Source organism: Clavelina lepadiformis, chromosome 4 (genome assembly GCF_947623445.1).
Source record: "Clavelina lepadiformis chromosome 4, kaClaLepa1.1, whole genome shotgun sequence".
Taxonomy (NCBI): Eukaryota; Metazoa; Chordata; class Ascidiacea; order Aplousobranchia; family Clavelinidae; genus Clavelina; species Clavelina lepadiformis.
This window is the reverse complement of record NC_135243.1, coordinates 2253513-2273036: the sequence shown is the minus strand read 5'-3', so window position 1 is coordinate 2273036 and position 19524 is coordinate 2253513. Positions and strand designations below refer to the sequence as shown.

General features: G+C 37.7%; 3 protein-coding genes and 1 long non-coding RNA gene across 5 annotated transcripts in view; 3 read left to right on the top strand and 1 right to left on the bottom strand.

Moving 5' to 3' along the window:
- The window catches only part of LOC143453429 (uncharacterized), a 195784-nt gene extending 181481 nt beyond the window's left edge, over positions 1–14303 (bottom strand). The window contains exon 1 of the long non-coding RNA XR_013115180.1: positions 14205–14303. This is a non-coding gene — a long non-coding RNA (uncharacterized LOC143453429). The remainder of the gene's footprint in view (positions 1–14204) is intronic.
- On the top strand, positions 3186–4825 carry LOC143453416 (5-oxoprolinase-like). Its single transcript, XM_076954764.1, has 3 exons — positions 3186–3463; positions 3834–3971; positions 4644–4825. The coding sequence occupies exons 1-3, from the start codon at positions 3377–3379 to the stop codon at positions 4656–4658; spliced, it is 240 nt and encodes a 79-aa protein (XP_076810879.1). The 5' UTR covers positions 3186–3376; the 3' UTR covers positions 4659–4825.
- On the top strand, positions 4819–7915 carry LOC143451658 (5-oxoprolinase-like). Its single transcript, XM_076952361.1, has 7 exons — positions 4819–4881; positions 5017–5302; positions 5441–5529; positions 6563–6659; positions 6833–6920; positions 7316–7382; positions 7685–7915. Exons 2-7 carry the CDS (start codon positions 5062–5064, stop codon positions 7913–7915), a joined length of 813 nt encoding a protein of 270 aa, XP_076808476.1. The 5' UTR covers positions 4819–4881; positions 5017–5061.
- LOC143453411 (5-oxoprolinase-like) lies at positions 8754–12158 on the top strand. 2 transcript variants are annotated; one of them, XM_076954755.1, is made up of 4 exons: positions 8754–8938; positions 9167–9282; positions 9623–11730; positions 12045–12158. In XM_076954755.1, exons 1-3 carry the CDS (start codon positions 8859–8861, stop codon positions 9661–9663), a joined length of 237 nt encoding a protein of 78 aa, XP_076810870.1. In that variant the 5' UTR covers positions 8754–8858; the 3' UTR covers positions 9664–11730; positions 12045–12158. The 2 variants fall into 2 exon arrangements, with proteins under 2 accessions (XP_076810870.1, XP_076810868.1); XM_076954753.1 differs by lacking the exons at positions 9623–11730; positions 12045–12158 and having other exon boundaries at positions 9167–9448.
- Positions 14304–19524: the final 5221 nt, after the last annotated feature.

The window sequence follows — 19524 nt, the reverse complement described above, 5'->3', positions numbered from 1 at the left end:
TGTTTTTAAAATTGAAGTTTGTTGCTCTATTTTTCGCCCGGTAGAATATACTCTTAAAACTATTATCTCTGTGCCATATATGTTTAACTTTTTAAACGACAATTTTGCCTAAACATGTCGCTATATAGACATTATTGTTATGTCCTAGAAGGATGTTTGCCGCATGCCATTATTCCTATGCTTAACTCATATCTACGAAAAAAAATAAGTTAACGCTTTCAACGCTAAATTAAAAGGTTTCAAATTTTCCGTGCTGCTATTTCGAGACAGCAAAAAAACCTTCTCAGATAATGTCTCACCATATCAAAAAAGAGAAGAAATTGCGTCAGCCCACATCACAAATGCTACTACTGGCAAGGGTTCCACGACATATGGCCGCGAACAAACTCACCGGGGTCAACTGAACGTGACGTAAATTGACCGCAGACAAACTGACTGTGACATAAACTGGCCGGCGATCAAATTAACCGTCGATAAATTGGCCGGCGATCAAATTAACCGACGACAAATTGGCCGTCAAAAGGTCAAAATTCTAATTCACTATCTAGTCACTATCCAGTATGTGTATTGCAGTCAAGGTTGCCACTCGTAGAGTTTTTTGGCCCCTTGTACGGTGACCCATATTCATAGATTTCTTATTGTTACATACATTTTCCCAGTCTAGACGAGTTGTTTGATGAGATTATGAAACAATGCGTTGTAGCCTATCTCATGTTGTAACAATGGACTTATTGCAATAACCATCGTTGAAGATTTTGCAAACCGTGACATATTAGATTTTCTCAGAGACATCGCCCACAACCTACAATTTGCGCAATAAACTTCCTTGTTTGTCAAATAACAGCTTGTGTAAATTTTAGTGCCCATATTATGTAGTGTCATATGTGTTTTGCAGTGAACGTCTTTTAATGTTGTTACTCGTATTTCTCGTATTTCCGGAAATATTTCTGTTTATTTCAATAAACGTTTCAATGTGTATTGAAATAAAAAACAATTTTGTTAAAAACAAAGGAAATAGTTACAAACAAATATTTACTTTACATATCATATACTACCGAGTTTAAAATTTTGACCTTTTGACGGCCAATTTGTCGCCGGTTAATTTGATCGCCGGCCAATTTATCGACGGTTAATTTGATCGCCGGCCAGTTTATGTCACAGTCAGTTTGTCTGCGGTCAATTTACGTCACGTTCAGTTGACCCCGGTGAGTTTGTTCGCGGCCAATTTCCCGCGGCCATATGTCGTGCTCCCACTGGCAAGAATGCTGCCCTTTGTACTTAGTGAGTTCATTGATTTTCTTTGTGACACTTACCAGTGCTTTTTAGCTTTGCTGAAAATTATCAATATTCCTTTGTCTCCGAACATTGCCCATGACCTTGACTTTATTTGTGTTTGTTGATTTCTTCTTATTTCCAGATCTATAAATTAGCGTTTCCAAGTGTTAATATCATCCCAAAACAACATTATCTGACTCATGTGCAAACGGATATAGAAAACCTTGGTTCATCTGGAAGAACATGGTGCATGCGGTTTGAGGCGAAGCAGTCTTTATTCAAGTCTTTAACTAGCAGAGCTTCTTTTAAAAACACCCAAAAGTTTTTGGCGGAAAAGCACCAACGTCACCTCTGTATGCTGTTGCAAGACGAAAATTTATTTGCGTCCAAGTATACTCTGGGACCAAAAGTTCTTCTGTTTAACAACTTTTCTGCCGATTTGTTGACTTTTCTCAGCGTCATGTCACACAATCGTTCGTACTTTCGATGGATAGAAATTTACGGTACATAATATAACATTCGGTGCTTTGTTGCCACATATGTTCAAGATGGTCTTCCTGATTTTGGGAGACTGGAATTGGTAATGTTGTGTGAAACTATGTACGTGTCTCTTGTTAGAAAGTATGTAGTGATTTCAGAGGACGAGGTCTTAAATATTTACGCTACGAAATTGCAAAAAGTGAACTGTTTGAAATTAAATATTTACATGTTGTAAGTATACAGGATTTTCCATTTTACAAGTTGAACAGTAAAATTTTAAGTCCTCAAATAATCGATATTACTGGGATTGTTTGATTGTAATTTTGTTTGAATTTGTTCTAACAAAGTGCATAACATTTGTTATTATATAGTTAAGAACCACATATTTTAGCTTAAATTAAGGTGTAATGAAATGGTGGTTTATCATTCCTTAGCCTGTAAGGACGATCACTTGAATTACAATGTTTGTCTGTAAAATTACTTAATGTCCTCGAAGTGAATGAGTCTCAGGTCGTTGTTTCACTTTTCTTAATCTTAGAATTAATTGCACACCTCGACAACTGTATAATCTGATTATAATGAAGTTTCATTGAACGAATAAATCAAGATAGAACATTGTGACAGCAACAGCACAAATACATGTTGCCGCGTTGAACGTAGAAACCAAAAGGCACTGAATAAATCAAAATGCACGCACAGGGGAACAATCGATTACGTCACGCAGTGTTATGCTTCACTGATTCGATAGCTGAGAGTTCTATGTCGTAAACAATTTTATATTACATTAATTGATATATTTATCACAAAGGTTGTCTTGAACATATTCGTTGTGATTGTTAGCATAAATGCCGTGTTTTTATGTGAAAAATAAATCAAAGAATCGTAGCAATTGTGCACGTTAGCATTCCCGGATTGTTAAAAAAAAGGTCTTAATTTTTCGAGGAAAGTAATTAGGGTAATGAAATTTATATTAAATGTCTGCCTATTGTACTTACACAGGATTACTTTGAAGCTGTTTCGACCTTGTTTAACCTTCCATTTAATAACAAAGTTCATAAAATTACGGCATTGCATGGATAAGGATTCTAAGGAAGGTTTTGAATTAAACAGTGACGAAATGTCACCATCTCAATATTAATGTGATATTTATCGCGATAACAGCAACTATTAGGTCAATAACTCTGACTGTGTCAAGTGGCTTCGTATATTACATGGCACGAATGAGATTAAGCCACTAGTCTTTCACTTATAACGAAGTAAATGCCAATCACATCGTACACTGGGTTTTAGTTGTAGCCATCATTGTTTCCAGTGCATCGGTGGTGCGTAGGCTTAGTCAGCCATAAAAAGGAGTTGCAAACTGTATGTAGGCAGATTTATGGGTATTACTTGGACCACAATAAGGTATGGGCAATGTTTTTTCAACGAAATCAACGTCTTAATAGTCAATGATAAAAATTTTGGACTGATGACGGTCACTTTTTTTCCAGTGTAGTAGGCCTAGGCCTATGCTACATAGCCTAGACATGAAAAATGTTAATCCTAACTTCATTTTCGATATTGAAAGCATTCATTGCAAATGCAGCAGAAGTAGTTGACAGATCTGCCAATTGACTGACCTATGCGTCGAAGTGATGAGCTGTTGTCTGTCGATCCACAAAATTACTGTGATGCTCCCAGGGAAGGAATTCGAAGCATTATGGAACAGGTATGTTACAAAAATAAACATAAATAAAGCCTATATATATGGAAAAGTTTATCATAATTTTGTGAATAATTTTATTTCTCATTGTTGCTTCAAGTTTAATTTGTTGCTTTGTTGACGAGGCTAAAAAGATTATTATCAAATGTAGTTTGATTTTATTGTTGGTGCTTAATTACAAATATGCCTGTAATTTTGTCTGTAATTAATGTTAGTTTTTCATCATCTCCACAGGTTTAACCATTTGTCAACTTGGCTAAAACCACTGCTATGAAATGCTGTTTAAATCTATAGACCGCCTAATTATGTATACATAGTTTATTTTTGTTTTGAAGAGTTGAAAATTATAATGCGTTAATCACCTGACTTGATTAAGATCGATTTCATCCGGATGGGAACGACCGTTGCCACAAATTTTCTCCTCGAGAGGAAAGATGAGAGAATGGCACTTGCTCTCACTGAGGGTTGGAGAGATCCTCTTGGAAACCAATCAAAACCAAAAATGTTGGACCTCGTAAGTTTATTAACTCTGATATTTCCAGTTGACAATGCAGTTGTATTAAGCTACTACCTACTGCTGACTTTAAATGTGGGTTTTGTATTTTTCGTCTTTGCTTATTTTATAATTTTCATGGTCTTTAATATTTCGTCAGAGATGAGTTTATTATCACTTTTTACTTTGATTTAAAGCAGCGGTTCTTAACCTTTTTGATCTGCTTTCCTATTCCTGATTATATCCTAGTTTTCTGTTGGTTGTAGAACTGCACCTACGCTTATGTTAGTGTCAGGCAAGAGCTCAAGTAAGCCTCACTTCTGTGCGTAATTATAGTAGTTTATTTGTTTGATGCTGTCATGCATTCATACATGTGAGTCTATGCTGTTGTTAGATTGAAATTACATCAGCTTGGCAATGCATGTGTTTTGGTGCCTACAACTGTTTTGCTTTGTTTGGCAGCAAAAGTAAAAGAATGCTGAGTTTGAGTCTTTTTTAAGCTCGATTGCTTTAAGTTGTCGTCTCAAAACTTCGGATTATCGATTGTTTAGTTAAAGGTTATTGTTCACTTTGTGATGCTGGTCTATTTTGTTTATATATTGATTAGTAAATAACTAATTATGCTATTGCATAATCAAGTTTAATTTAATATTTTTAACGTTCAACTGTGACATCAGATGTCTATGTATGCAGCTTTTCCGAGTATGAAGTAGCAGTTAAAAAGATTGCCATGGAGATGAGATTTAAACAAGTCTTAACTATCATCTCAAGTCCATGGTCAAGATTGTCTCGCACGACTTCGCTGCATGCGTAGATGCCTACCTCACACTGTGAGTTAAAGAATATATAGAAGCTTTCAGTCTGAATTCAGCAACATAGACATCAACTCGCTCTTTATGCAGTCTGATGGTGGCCTCACTCCTATTGATAAGTAAGTTTGTTCGTAAGGTTGTGATTATATTATTATATTAACATGAAGTATAACAACAGATCGTCATATTCATTTAAATCAGCGATAAGCAAGCTACCAACAAAGTGACACCTATCATTGCAAACTGTGTTGTAGATTGAGGAACGCAGATATAGGAGCAAGTAACAGCTCCAACTAATTATGACATCGTTTGTGCCTATGATCTGGCCCGCCTGTAAAAAACTCAACACTCAAACAGCCCTTGAGTTGGAAAAGATTCATCAAATGTTTACGTCTTCTGATATAAAATACAACATCTCACACTCCTCAATGCTCAGGTTCGATGGAAATAGAGCAATATTATCCGGCCCAGCAGGTGGCGTAGTGGGGTACACTATGACATCATTTGAAGCCCAACCCAGCATTGGGTACAACATGGGAGGTATGGTGCCGCTAGGATATCCAGTATCAGTATGAGCATGTATGTTGCATGCATGCGCAAGCTAGGTAAATATTAATAAGATTACGTAAGTTATGTCCTTGTGTTGTCATCGTGAAATTTATGACACTATTTACTCAGGAACATCAACAGATCTAAGTCGATACGACGGGGAATATGAGCATGTGTTCAAGTCTACTACAGCTGGTGTCACCATACAAGCGCCACAGGTATTTTATTTTGAAATCTTAAATTAAGACAAAATTTCAACAATGGCACAAATTTTCCTGTTAATGTCAACAACAGAACAAAGTGTGTTTTTTATTTCAATGTGCTGATATGTGCTTATATGTGTTGTTTGGACTCTAAATGCTTCGTTATATTTTTGTGTATACAGTCGAAATCAGTTAATCGCATAGTCAATTTTCCAAGCTTTTTTATGCGATTAATCAGTGTATGTGTTCCTACATTTTCTCCGTTATTCTCTTTTAAACACCGGCGCACGCATTCTTGCTCCTCCGCCGATTTTTGGAATGACGCAACAAGTGAGCTTCCTTCTTTTTGATTTCGACACAAAAAATTTTTCAATAACAAGGATTCTATCGGACAGACATAAATCTTTTCGCTTTGCTGGCTTACTATTTCCTGGCATTTTATATCGTATACGTAGGCTACAGTACAGTACAGGTATTCTACGTTTTTGCAGTGGTTTGCGCTTTGCGACGTAACAATGCTTAAATAAAAATTAGTCTTGTTGTTCTATTGTGATGTAACGATCCGTAACAATCCTTAAATGAAACGTAGTTTTGTGGTTCATAATCACTGTAGAGAAGGCTTTTTTTCGTGAAGTTTTACTTTATTGTTCAAATCATTTACGTGCTACTGTCTCTATAGCCTTGCGAGAGATCTGACGATGATTTTTGTTTATTGGTGAGGATAATCTTCAGCGACTTAACACTTCATCAAAGGAAAAATGCGGTTAAGTGATAAAAGTCTACAAATCAATCAAGAAAACCTATTCGATTAACCGATTTATGCGATTAACCCTTATGCGATTAACCGTTGAATTTTCTTCACAAGTGAATGGGAATGGTTTGGGATTATGCAATGCAATGCTATTAAGCGATTTATGCCTTTAACCCATATGCGATTAACCGATTTCGACTGTATATTATAGTATTGAGTATCTTGTTTTCTTTCGATCTTTTTGAGATATTTTATCTTTACCTTTTGTAAAATATTGTGACTTTGTGACTTTCATAGAGGATCTGTCAGGTGATTCACGGTCCAGCGATTATCATCCACAAAATCAGCACAATCTTGGTGGAACCTGACTGCAAGGGAAAGATGACTAAGAAAGGTATTGCGGTATGACATCATGGTTGCGTATGACTATGTATTGCATTATGACATCATGGTAACATCACTTTAGATTGTGTTGAGGGTTGTCTTTTTGTTACATGATAGACTGACAACATCATTGTAGCTTGCCGTGATTAGAAATTGTAATTTTGTGAAAATTCGCTTATTCAGGTGACGTGACCATCATGATAGGGAAGGGAAAGCCGAGGCATATTGGCAAGGAATTGGACGCCATCCAACTCTCTATATTTTCACACAGGTCAGTGTTATTTCGTAGATACAGTTTTTGGAAGTAAGTTTTATAACTGACAATAACTGGAAAATTGAATATCAAATGCATGCAATGACCATTGTGGTAGTTGTAAGGTGTGGTTGGGTTCTTTGTCATTCTCCGTTATTTTAAATAGGTGGTATTTGTTATTGTTAAGTGTTATTTGGTGGACTGAATTTCTCGAAGCGATTTTTATGACTGACAATTTACCCAAAAGACAATAACTGGGAAATTGAATACCAAATGCATACAATTATTATTGGGGTAGCTGTAAGGCGTGGTTGGGTTTTTTGTCATTCCCAATTAACTTTTATGGGTTATGTGCTAGACTGGGATCACTGACCCCATCACTATATTATAACCTCTGACCTTTGACATCAAAGGTTCATGAGCATTGCAGAACAGATGGGTAGGATTCTACAACGGACAGCGATATCCACTAACATTAAGGTCTGGCTTGAACTTGTCATATTTATACTTGTTTGTTATTTTATATTACTGGTCTAGATAATCGTCCAACACTGCTTTTACTTGTTTGTTCTAATTTCTGCGAATTTATTGCACCAAGATTTCTCAGCCCTTGACATTTTATCTGTGGTTCAGTCGTTGAAAGTCCTGTCTAGTCTTTGTATATTGCAAGACTTGCTTGTGTAAATACGTTGTTGATAGCTGAGTAGGTGTAATTCTATTATGATCATTGTGTGTCATTAGAACACTCATTTTTTATTGTGTAACATTACATGAATCGACAGGAACGACTTGACTTCTCATGCGCTCTTTTCGGACATGATGGTGGTCTTGTTTCCAACGCTTCTCACATCCTAGGCCACCTAGGGGCCATGCAGGATGCCGTGCAGTACCAGATGAGGGCGATAGATATCAATGAAGGAGATTGCATCCTCTCCAACCATCCATGTACTGGAGGAGTTCATCTTCCTGATCAATCTCGTGAGTATGATCATGTGATTTGCTTGGTGATGTGATAAATGTTATAGATCTGAACATAAAGTTTGCCATACGATGTTCAAAAATTTCATGGTTGTTTCACAACGGTGTTTATGTTAACCAACCGCTACTAAAACATTATCAGAAGTTTGCGATTTATGCTGGGACCACCACCATTATGTGGTTACCTAATTTACCAGCTATGTGGTTATTTGGCAATTTAGTTGCCGATGTGGTAATTTATGTGGTTACCAACGATCATTTGTTTAGTTGGTATTATATCATATGAAATTACCTGATTATATCAGACAACATTATGTAGCATGGCTTCATTATTTCCAACCACACATCAGGTTTTCTTCCCTGAGCACACGAAGCCGATATTTTTCACGGCGAATTGCCACGAAAAATTTGCCATTCCGTTCGTGGTCCATGTGTATTTAGTGCTAGTTTTGCGGTAGCTCAGGCAACTTGACAATCTCTTCTCTCTACAACAAAGGCTGTCTCTTATTTAAACAAGATTAAAGAGTTACGTCTTTTCCGAATGTTTTTACTTATTTAATTCATTTGGGTGACTTTTTTTCTAATTAACAGTTTGCGACAGTTATTTTACTTCATTATTACCAATTTGTTATATCACAGTGTATTATCACAGTTTAAATCATCATCTCGCTGTAATGGTTGGATAATAAAATGTCATATAAACATCTCAATATACATATGTTAATTGATAATCTCGTATTGGTAAATTGGATGATTGCAATTACCTAATAATTTGTTCTTTTCTGATTTGTTTGATATAAATCTTTTGAGAACAATTTTGTTGCATTTCGATCACAGAGCCCATATCTGCACTAGATGTCACTGTTGATGAGCTTATAGTCGAGTGTGTGCAAGCATTATCAGATCAGGGTTTCCCCTGAAAGCATCAAAACCGATCTTTATTTGAATCCGAGGTATGAGCGGACCGACTGCGCCCTCATGTGTCAGCCTTCCACGGTAAAAAACTTAGATTTTGTCGCATCAAAGTTTGGTGACTTTTTGCCGACTTTCCAAGCCAGGTGGGTTCTAAGGTCAACACTGGTGCAGTTGAAGTATTTTCCACATTTAGTCGCAAAGAACCTCGTCCATGTATAAGTAGTTGTCGAATGATATTTGTAGAATGTTCACAACCAATTACTATGCAACAGCTACGCTGTCGTTTTATTAAAACTTAGCATTCAAATTTTTAGATTATTCAAACATTATTATTTAGTTCACTAACATCAAACTCATTCACGCATCTGCAGATACAAGAAAGAATTTGGTTTTGCCAATCCAGGACGTGACATCATCAACGATGGTGGCAGAGTTGGAGGTATCGAACTTTCTGGGATTGAAGATCATGCTCTAGTGACATCGAGTGGTAAGCCACCACATGTCGAAAAATTAAACAGTTTTTTCATATCTAGTTCTCGTATCCTGGACATAAGATCATATCAGATTTCATCCATCAACAATGCCACCTTCTAATGGAAATAATTCAGCCCTTTTAAACACGTTTTCTATCGCTGATTCTGATATCGCATCGCATGCATAGTTGACGTAATTCGCTGCATCTAGCAGATGATGGTTGCCATAGGCAACACCCGCTGCCCCTCTGGGTAACCTTTTTGCTTGCTCTTGTTTGCGTAACTTCAAAGTCTCTTTTAGCTCATAAAGGCTAAGAACATCCTTAACATACAAATATCTCAACTTTTCTTTAGTGCTGCAATTATACCCATATCGCATGGTTGCTTCCAGCTAGTGCAGTTGGAAGGGAAAATGCCACCTTGACGTTGTTTCTCTTAAAAGCAGAAAAATGACAAGGAGCGGTGTCCATCAACAAGAGAACCCAGCGTCCTGTTCTCTTCTTCACTTCAGGATGAAAAACTTTATTAAACCATTTCCAACACATGTCAACGTCCATCCATGCTTTACCCTGACATAGTACTTTAGAGGCCATTCTCGATTCTTGACACAAGCCGGAAATTTTGGTTTCCCAATCAATGCGCAAGGAACTTTATGCGTTCCTGTGTCATTTGCGCAAGCAACCAGTGACACTCGTTCTTTAGCTTTCTTTTTCCTCGGATAGTTCTGACATCTCCAGATGGCATGAACAAGAGCTGAAAAAATAACCCAGTTTCCTCCATGTTATAAACATTCTCGGGATCTTCTCATCGTGGAGAAGAATTTTCTGCAATCCACGACGTGATCGGAATCGGCCACTGCCATGAAGCTTTCAAGTCATCCTCTGATATCAATAGCTGTTCAGCGATTTGTATTGCTTTAAAAACGGCCAATGAAGGCGGAAGTGGAAGGCTTGTGCGACGCTTGCTATCAATCCAAACATACAACATATCCTCCAGTTCAGAAAATTGACCAATAGATTCTCGAAATTGTTTTGTTTTGGTCTCTTCAGACATCAAAGCAGATCATTTTCTAATAACTTCTTGATGATTCTTCTAAACCTTTGGAATAATGTCTTCACTCACTTCGTCCTTCCGAGCAAAACTTTACTTACTTGGAGGAGCTGGCTCCCTCAACCCGGTGATAACTTCTAATCTCTGAGATTCACTTAAATCAGTGGTTCTCAAACTGTGGTACGCGTACCACTAGCGGTACGCGAGAGCTTTTTAAGTGGTACCGCTGAACATGATTTTCGATGTGCTGTGAATAATGTGTTGCCCCGGATAGACAAGCTTGTGCAGAAGAAACAGTTGCATCTATCAAATTAAATTGTGTTTTCTTGCTATTCATTGGATTTATGGTATAGTAATAACGGTAATAACTAATAAATACCGGTACATTTGAGTAAAATAAGTCATTCAGGAGCCAGGTGGTACGCAGTGTAGCAAAAAAAACGAATGAGTGGTACGCGATCGCAAAAAGTTTGAGAAACACTGACTTAAATGCTTGACATCATGCGCAGTTAAAAGTACAGGATTACTAGGAGTAAGCTACTGTGCAATTATACTCACCACCTAACACAATAATTTCATCTACAAAAACTTGTACAATTTTACTGCAGGCTAGCTCACTACTGCACCCATCTCATGCAAGCGTTGTATATAGTGCATGCAGATTTGATTCCACTGACCTGGTAACTTATTCGCGATTACAAGTTTGATACTTAGGCCTACTTTACTAATCTAAATTAAAAAGTTCATCTCAAGGACCAAGCTGTGCATTTGTTGTCATAACCGTAAACCCAGCAGACTAAATTATACTTGTGTAATTGTTACGGCTTAAAAGGGTTGATTGTGATGTGTAGTTCTGTCACTGTGCACACTTCAAGGGAAGAAATAACAAAAACATTGCAAACAACGCACAAACCGACCAGATTTAAGTTGCGTACTTTAGCTGGAGACTGCTGTGTGCATCACTGGTCTAGATAATCGTCCAAAACTGCTTTTACTTGTTTGGTCTAATTTCTGCGAATTTATTGCACCAAGATTTCTCGGCCCTTGACATTTTATCTGTGGTTCAGCTGTTGAAAGTCCTGTATAGTCTTGTGTATATTGCCAGACTTGCTTGTGCAAATATGTTCTTGATAACTGAGCAGTTGTAATTCTATTATGATCATTCTGTGTCGTGAAAACACTCAATATTCTTTGTGTAACATTACATGAACCGACAGGAACGACTTGACTTCTCGTGCGCTTTTTTCGGACATGATGGTGGTCTTGTTTCCAACGCTCCTCACACCCCTGTCCACCTAGGGGCCATTCAGGATGGTGTGCAGTACCAGATGTGGGCGATAGATATCAATAAGGGAGATTGCATTCTCTCCAATCATCCATGTGCTGAAGGAGTTCATCTTCCTGATCTCACCGTGAGTATGACCATGTGATAAATGTTATAGATCTAATCACAAAGTTTATCATAAGATGTTTGAAACATTTCATTGTTGTTGTTTAACAATGGTGTTTGTGTTAACCAACCACTACTGAAACATTATGCGAAGATTGTGATTTATGATGGGTTGTGATTGTGATAATGTTGTGAATGACTGCTTTATCATATCATATGATGCTGAAAAGTTTCATGGTAGTTGTTAAGTGAAACGATGAATTGGTTTCTGGTTTTCTATTAAGTCAGAATTATTTTTAAACCCTGTTGAACTTGTTTTTACTTGTGACCCCACAGAAGTGACAGCGATTCTCATGCTCCCCGGCGATTTTGCTCGTTGCAGCGGGACCCACAATCTCCATGGCAACCTGGCCGACTTGAGAGCGCTAGTTGCCGCTAACCAGAAGGTAAGTGTCTTTGTGACGTCACAACTGTATCAATCACAGACATTACAACGAAGCTTTCTGTTTAGGGGATCCACCTGGTCCAGGAGCTTATATCGTGTTACGGGTTGGACGTGGCCCAAGCTTACATGGCACACATCCAACACCTCGCCGAGGTCGCGGTCAGAAATCTGCTGCGCGACGTCTCCACGACAACGGACGGCGTACTTCGCGCTTCGGACAAGATGGATGACGGATCAGTGATCAACCTCCGCGTGGAGATCGACTTGAAGGAGGGCGGCGCGACGTTCGATTTCGAGGGGACACCCCTTATGGTGATAAACAACTTGAACGCGCCGAGAGCGATCACCAAGTCTGCCATCATCTACTCCCTCAAGTGCATGGTGGGCTACGACGTCCCGCTTAACCAGGGCTGCCTCGCCCCTATCCACCTCCTAATACCCAAGTGAATACTCCAAATACCCTATCCACGTCCACATTGACCGAATTGGTTCCTACTCGACCCCGATATCCAGTTATCCGGTCGTTCTCAAGAACTTCCAACTTCTTCCGGGCACTGGCGGAGAGTGACGTTACAGGGGCGGGGACGGGGTTTTGGGAGAGATTCTCTTTCGAAACAATTTAACGCTGTCAGTGTAGAGTGAAAGGAAGTTTCACAACTCTATGGTTGACCTTTGACCTTCTTTCATTGTGGTGAAGCCGATATACGATGTATGCGTGTTTATGTTCGTTTATTAACTTCTGTTCTATAGCGAATGTTTTAACTCGGCTCATGTTTTTCTAAATTTACTGAATTTTGTCAAAACTTTACGTTTTTAAGCCGTATTTTGATGCACTCGTAGATAATATTTTTTGCGTCACTCGCAAAATAACAGCGGTAATAATATAAAATACAAAATAACGCGGTGTAGTTTCAAAGAACATCTGGTCGTATTATTGGCTGTCGCCCTTTCAAACCTTGTCACGTGCATCAGCCCCAGCACTGCTTCTACAAGTTTTAATTTTGCGAGATAATTCACTGAAAACGAAATGCAGCTTATTCCAACACCAGCCAGACACAAAATCCAGCTCCATGCGACCTGATGCGTGTTGTTGAAGCTCCTCGACTACTTGTGAGTGACCTTGCAGCCCAGCATTGGAGAGATCGCAATCTCGTCCTTACTCCACATACAAGCCAGATGCGGAGAACGACGCAGGAAAGACAGACGCAGATAACTTACAGCAGATACTGATTATACACGGCCTACAAGATAAAAATATTTTTTAGGACAAGTTTGTATCTACCCAAGGTCCCGTCTCACAACTACTCGTCTGACCACACATTTACGCAATTTTATGACCTCATTGACCGTCCCCACGCCTTATCGCGTATCAATAACCGATCCGGTTGCCTTTATTTCTACCTCGCGTGTTGGCGCTACGATTATTCCTAGCTTTTATGTGTACGTTGTACAGTCGATTCCGCTTAATTGGACACTTTGGTTCCGCTCACTTTTGGCCGAATTAAGCGGAAAATCAATTCTTCGTTTCATGGTCATGTGTAAAGGCAAACAAGGCATTTAAAATACTGTACTGTTGCGTAATAAATGAATTGCAGCTGCGCTATATTGCAGTAATTGGCACTGATCGCATAAAACGCACAAGAGTTATACCTCCAGGTAAGTTGTATTGTACAGTATTTCGATACCAAACGATTCAACAAATACTGTATATTACTGTGTAACACACACATATACGCACTTTTTGATATCCCCACCAACGCAGCTAACTGCCCAACTGTGAAGCAAGCGTCTTTATTTTTTTCTTCGTTTACTTTAGTGAACAAGTTAATTTTTTTGCTAAACTTTTCTGTACCATTCTGTTCTACAAGATGGACGCAATTTTACCGAGGTAAAAGCGACTATGAAGCTGGCACGGCCTTATATGAGTTCATTGTCGATTGTTACTGCATCGATCGTCATTGTTTCACCATAATCACTCATAATGCAACTGCATCTTGTGTTAAAACGAACGAAGTTTATTTTGTCATAACCTAACGATAGGAATTGCGAACCTGTGTCCGAATTAACAGGAGTTTTTTTACCTTCAATTTTTACTTTTGTTCCGTTCTCGAGCATTTTGGCCGAATAAAGCAGTTGTCCGAGTTATCCGGTGTCCGAATTAAGCGGATTCGACTGTATGTCATTTGCTGCGCTGGTCTTAAGTAATCGCTTGTACACGAAGCAAAATAATGGTTGTCTCCTGTGTTTTTCATAATAATTATTATTCTATACAGAGCAAAGGGTAATTTTGTTTGATAACAATACGTTTTAACATTATCTATTATTACGCAAGAAAAGCTGTGTTGATTCATATTTTTTTTGCTTAGGTTAGCCAGAACAAATAGAACGAGATAATTATTTCGCTTTTACACTAAACTCTACAAGAAATACGATTTTTAGTGTTTTTTCCTATTATGTCGCCTACCAGCAGCAAGTAAACGTATATATGACGTTATGAATGTCAAATGTTATAAAAGCGTTTTTAAAACAAAATTTGTGAATCATTTACAGTAACTTAGCCAAAGAAGCTTCTATATTGAAGTGTGTGGCCTTTCGATTTTATTTGTCCTTCGTTATTTTATGACTTTGACTTCAGCAAATATTAAACCTGCAATTCTGATACAAAGCATATATTTAAAAGTAGATCACATCGACATCTTATAAAATGGCAATCCTCCTACATCGTCGCCAACTTTTGTTTTCTGAACTAATTTTGTTGCTTTATGACATCATTTGCGAACAGACATGTGATAAATTTACACTTCCTGGCAATGATCTTAACCGACGAAAGTTGCAATTATGACGTAACTATGATATTTGTTCGATCCCAGGTTGAAAATTGGAATCTGGGGTTTTTAGGCATTCCAGTTTATGCGAGATGACTTTTCAACTGGACGATTCTCGTTGTTGTTCATATTCGCGTCATGAAGCATTACGTAACTGTTACTGCCAATAGATTTTGTCAACGTATAACATTGCTAACTGATTTTAAATCATCTTCAATTTATGTAAAGTACTTTAAGCACCAACCAACCAAAATGGTGATGTTTCAACTTGTAATGGAATGGAGTAAAATTTTGTGATTTTCACTGCATGAATTTTTCCAGTAAGCTGCTTTTCAGGGCAGCTTTAGACAACTCCGTTTCAATGATTGATGACGTAGATTGATTGTGAAATTTGTTGAACTGAATAACGAAGCACGACTTGTAGCTAGAGACATAGTTATCATAGTCGTAGTGAAAACAAATGCAAAGAAATAAGCTAACAAATTTAGCTTTCTGCTTAGTAAAGAAACAAGTCAAAAGAAAAATGAAATTCCAGATACCTTAAAAATATCAAATAATTTACACTGAATTCATTCAATAAAGTTCTTACATTTTGTTAAAATTCCCAACTATCCACAAGTCTTGTGTGTAAATTCCAACCGTCATTATTCCAGTTAGGTCACTGTGAATTTCTAGATGTAAAATTACTAAACCACATGTTTCAACATAACCTGAGATCAGTTGGTGGCAGCAATGAGTTAAAAATAATGATTTCCAGCGAGAAGAAGAAGTCTGTTCCTCTATATAAGCTAGACTGCTTGAGGTGTGAGGTTAATTTAGTTGGCTTCTGGTAACTGTCAGTCGGTAATTAGCTAATTAACTGGCAATGAATGTGTTTCAGTTAAGGAACAGTTTGATGTAATAATGATGTAATGATTTGATGATGTATTCATGGTTTCCGTTATAAAAAGCCTGTAAAAATCGTTCATGTAAAAATCTGCATTCAACATAAATTCAAAAACTGTCGAAGCTGGCAAGGTGTGTGCAGTATTTAACTATTGTAATTGTAACTTTGAGTAAATTCTTCAAGATTCACCAAAGCGCGTGCTGTTGCTGAGATGGGGTTATTCTTAAGCTTGTCAATGAAGGTCGGTAAACTAAATTTTTAGTCAGAAAAATGACGTAATGTGTACACGATAACAGGTCATCCGTTTCCTTCAGTAAAATCCTGAAACTCTTTAAACTATTACAACGACTGTCTGTTAATTTATTAATTGCTTAGTTAGCATTAAATAATTGCTTAGATTTTTAGTTGTGTTATGCATAATGGTTTAGATATTCAGTTATATAACATTGGTTAAATTTCATTGTGTCATGTTAGTTAGAACTGTCATGTGTATGAAATGGTTTTAGTAAAGTCATAGATGGTGGGAACTAAGGGGCTGAATGGGCCCTTTGTGACAAAAGGGCTGTAGTGGCCTAGGCCTCCGCTTTTTATACTTGAGGGCCAGGTTCCCTCACTTTTAAAAACCAAATCTGTTAAAAATATGGCAGACCTAAAGCTATAGTCGAGTCTCGAATTTTACAAATAAACCTAATCTTGGTCCAGCCGCATTGGACAAAGTTTTGCCATCGCTGTGTACTTGAACTCGTAGTTGTGAAGCAAGTTTATAGAAGTAGCGACCTATCTGACACATGGCGCCCCTCATATAAGGTGTCTCACGATTTGACTCACATCAAATCTTGCAACATGCAAATAGTTTTACGGCGATTAACTTTCCCATCGCCTCTGTGTAGCACAACAACAAACTCCAAGTGATATCATAATTCCCTGTACAAGGGTTAGCGGAAATTTAACTGGTATGACATCACAATCTTTATCCTCGGACTGAGGAAAGTCTTTGCACGACTTAAACCCGACCATGACATGATTCCTCATCGTTCCAGCCCCGGGTTACAACGAGTTGGCTTTTGTGCAAGTTCCGATCATCGTACATATTTTATTTGATTTTTATCGTTCAAATTATCCAGTTACAGTATCAGTAAAGTATCAAAGGTTGCATTGTTACTACACAGATGCTTTCTACCAAGGAGATTTAGATCAAACTAAATCATCTATTATCGCATCAAGCATGGCCCAGACCACACAAGAACGAAAAACATTTCAAAGTATTAAATATTCAACAACCCGTTTTAATTTCCTTGCAAAGTATGGGCTGGATAGTGCAAAATTTGCCAATGGCGCTTTTGAACTTGAATGCATCGAGTGGTTAGTACTATTTAAGATAATGAAAGAAAAGTTTCCCTTCTGGTTTTCGTAAATAAATTTTGTTTCATTATTAAAAGTTTTTATAAGCTTCGGCAAGTCACAAGCCTGCTGGCTGCCTTGGTGATGACGCACATGGTAGCGCCCATTACAAAGGTCGACCAACTTCTTAATGAATAACTAAAAATGACTTGTCTCTGCTCAGTTGATCATTGATTATATTCTTTGTTTTAATTTCTTTGTCAAATTAGCAGAAAGCTTTGCCTGTGCAACGTTTTTGTTTAACCAAGAAACCGCGGCGCAGTTTGCGGGTAATTTTTGCGACGAATTAACGCGAGTAAACTTGCTTTGACATTCGTGGCTCGTTTGAAAAAAAAATCAAGATGAGTTGATGTGACGTCATGCTAATAATTATAATTTAAGTTAAACATGACGGTTTGCTTTCGTGCATGTCTTGTATACTTCTACGTCAGTATATCTTAACCTACGCGTCATGACCATATGGTGCGTCTCACAAGCTATTCACAAGTGCAACCATATTGCCTATCGATATAAATTATCCCTCACATAATGCAGGAGAGCTATGGTGAGTGTGCATCATTCATATGGACGTGGTGCGCACATCTCCTCTTGCAAATTATAACGTCCATGTTTTTTGTTAGATAAAAAATAACAAACAATCGGCTTCAGTTGACAAATTGTAACTTGAAGGCACCATTTTAGCAAAGTCTATAGTTATAATATTTGCTTTTGCCTTCAACCGATCACCACTAAAGAACCAACATAGCAACAATATCCCATCAACAAGCAACAATAGTGTTCATAGCTAATACAAACAGTTTAGTACCTGTTTTGTTTTCGAAGCAATTCCTTTGTTACATAAAATCTTAATAAATTTAGAGAAACACGAGTCAAGCCTTTATCATTTCTGGTCACGGTGGGTTAAGGTTAATGTTGTTAAAAAATTGAAACCCATGGCTCAAAGATGTTTCCTCTTTTCGCATTTAAGTTGCAGATTATCCCGGCAAGTCTACCAAGACCGATTAAAAAGCTTAAGTTTCAAACCTATACCAGTAATAAAATAAATTAACCGTATATATATATACATATAAAATAAAATTTACTGATGACTTCACATCGCTCGTGGCTGATACCAAGTTGTAGTTTTTGTGCAAGTTCAAGTCGAATCACTTGCTTTTAATACTTGGAGGTTCCAATAGACTGCGGTGGTAAACTCAATTTATCTGCATGCATCGAGGTATGGCTTTCAATTCCTTGGTGATTTCTTTTAAGCGCTCAAATGTTATTGTTAAAGTCAGAATTAGTAATTTTGTTGTGTCACAATGCAATAATGGTGAAACCTGAAAAACGTTCAAAGAATCTGGTGTTTGACTAATTAACAATGATGATCGTTAGATGTCCCACTTTCCCTATTTTGCAAAACAAGTTTGTGAGATCAAGCTTCAACTTAGTGCACTTTAACTTATCCGCTTATTTACGGAAAAATGAACTTTGCTCATTAAAATTTCCATTTGAAACAATGGCTGCTGATAAGGGCGAGCGATATCACGTGAGTGTTTGCGTAACAGAAGTTGATCTATTTAGGGTCTAGCGCAGGTAGCACTCGATGTTTGTATTGTTAGTATTTCAAAAGCTACTAAGTTCTACAACGACAATAGACACATTATTTCACTTCACTCCACGACCTTACTCAGTTGATGTTTTTGATGTCTATGATTCGCGTTTCCGGAATTGACTTTCGAAGAAATAATGTTGAACGATTTTATTGGTTGAATTTGACATTTACAGGAGCAATATAAATAAAAGAGACCTCGACGTCAACGCATTGGACTAAAACTAACCCATAAGAGTGGAGCAAATGAGCATTGTGCGCCATAAGTAAATGACTTACAAATGGAGTACAACTAAAATGCAGTGGGTCTGGTAAAGGTAACAACTCACACCGTGAACACGTGTCTTACAAATTGGGTGATACAGTATAAAATGTACACGTTCTAAACACAGGTGTATAAAAATATGCCGTGACACATCGTTGCTCCGTCCCTTCGTCTAGCGGTTTCCGTTCATGGAAACATAAATGACATAGATTGTTCGCCCGCGCTTGATCACAGCAGACGTGGTGGAGCAACATGTCAGAAGCTGAGAAAACTTTAAACGACATTGAATCTTTGGTTTCACTTCAAAATAAGAGCAACATCGGTGTGTTATAGCGGCCTCGTGAAAACTTCTATTCTATTGCATGCAATTGCTCCGTAATTTGCTGTTCACTTTTATAAAAAT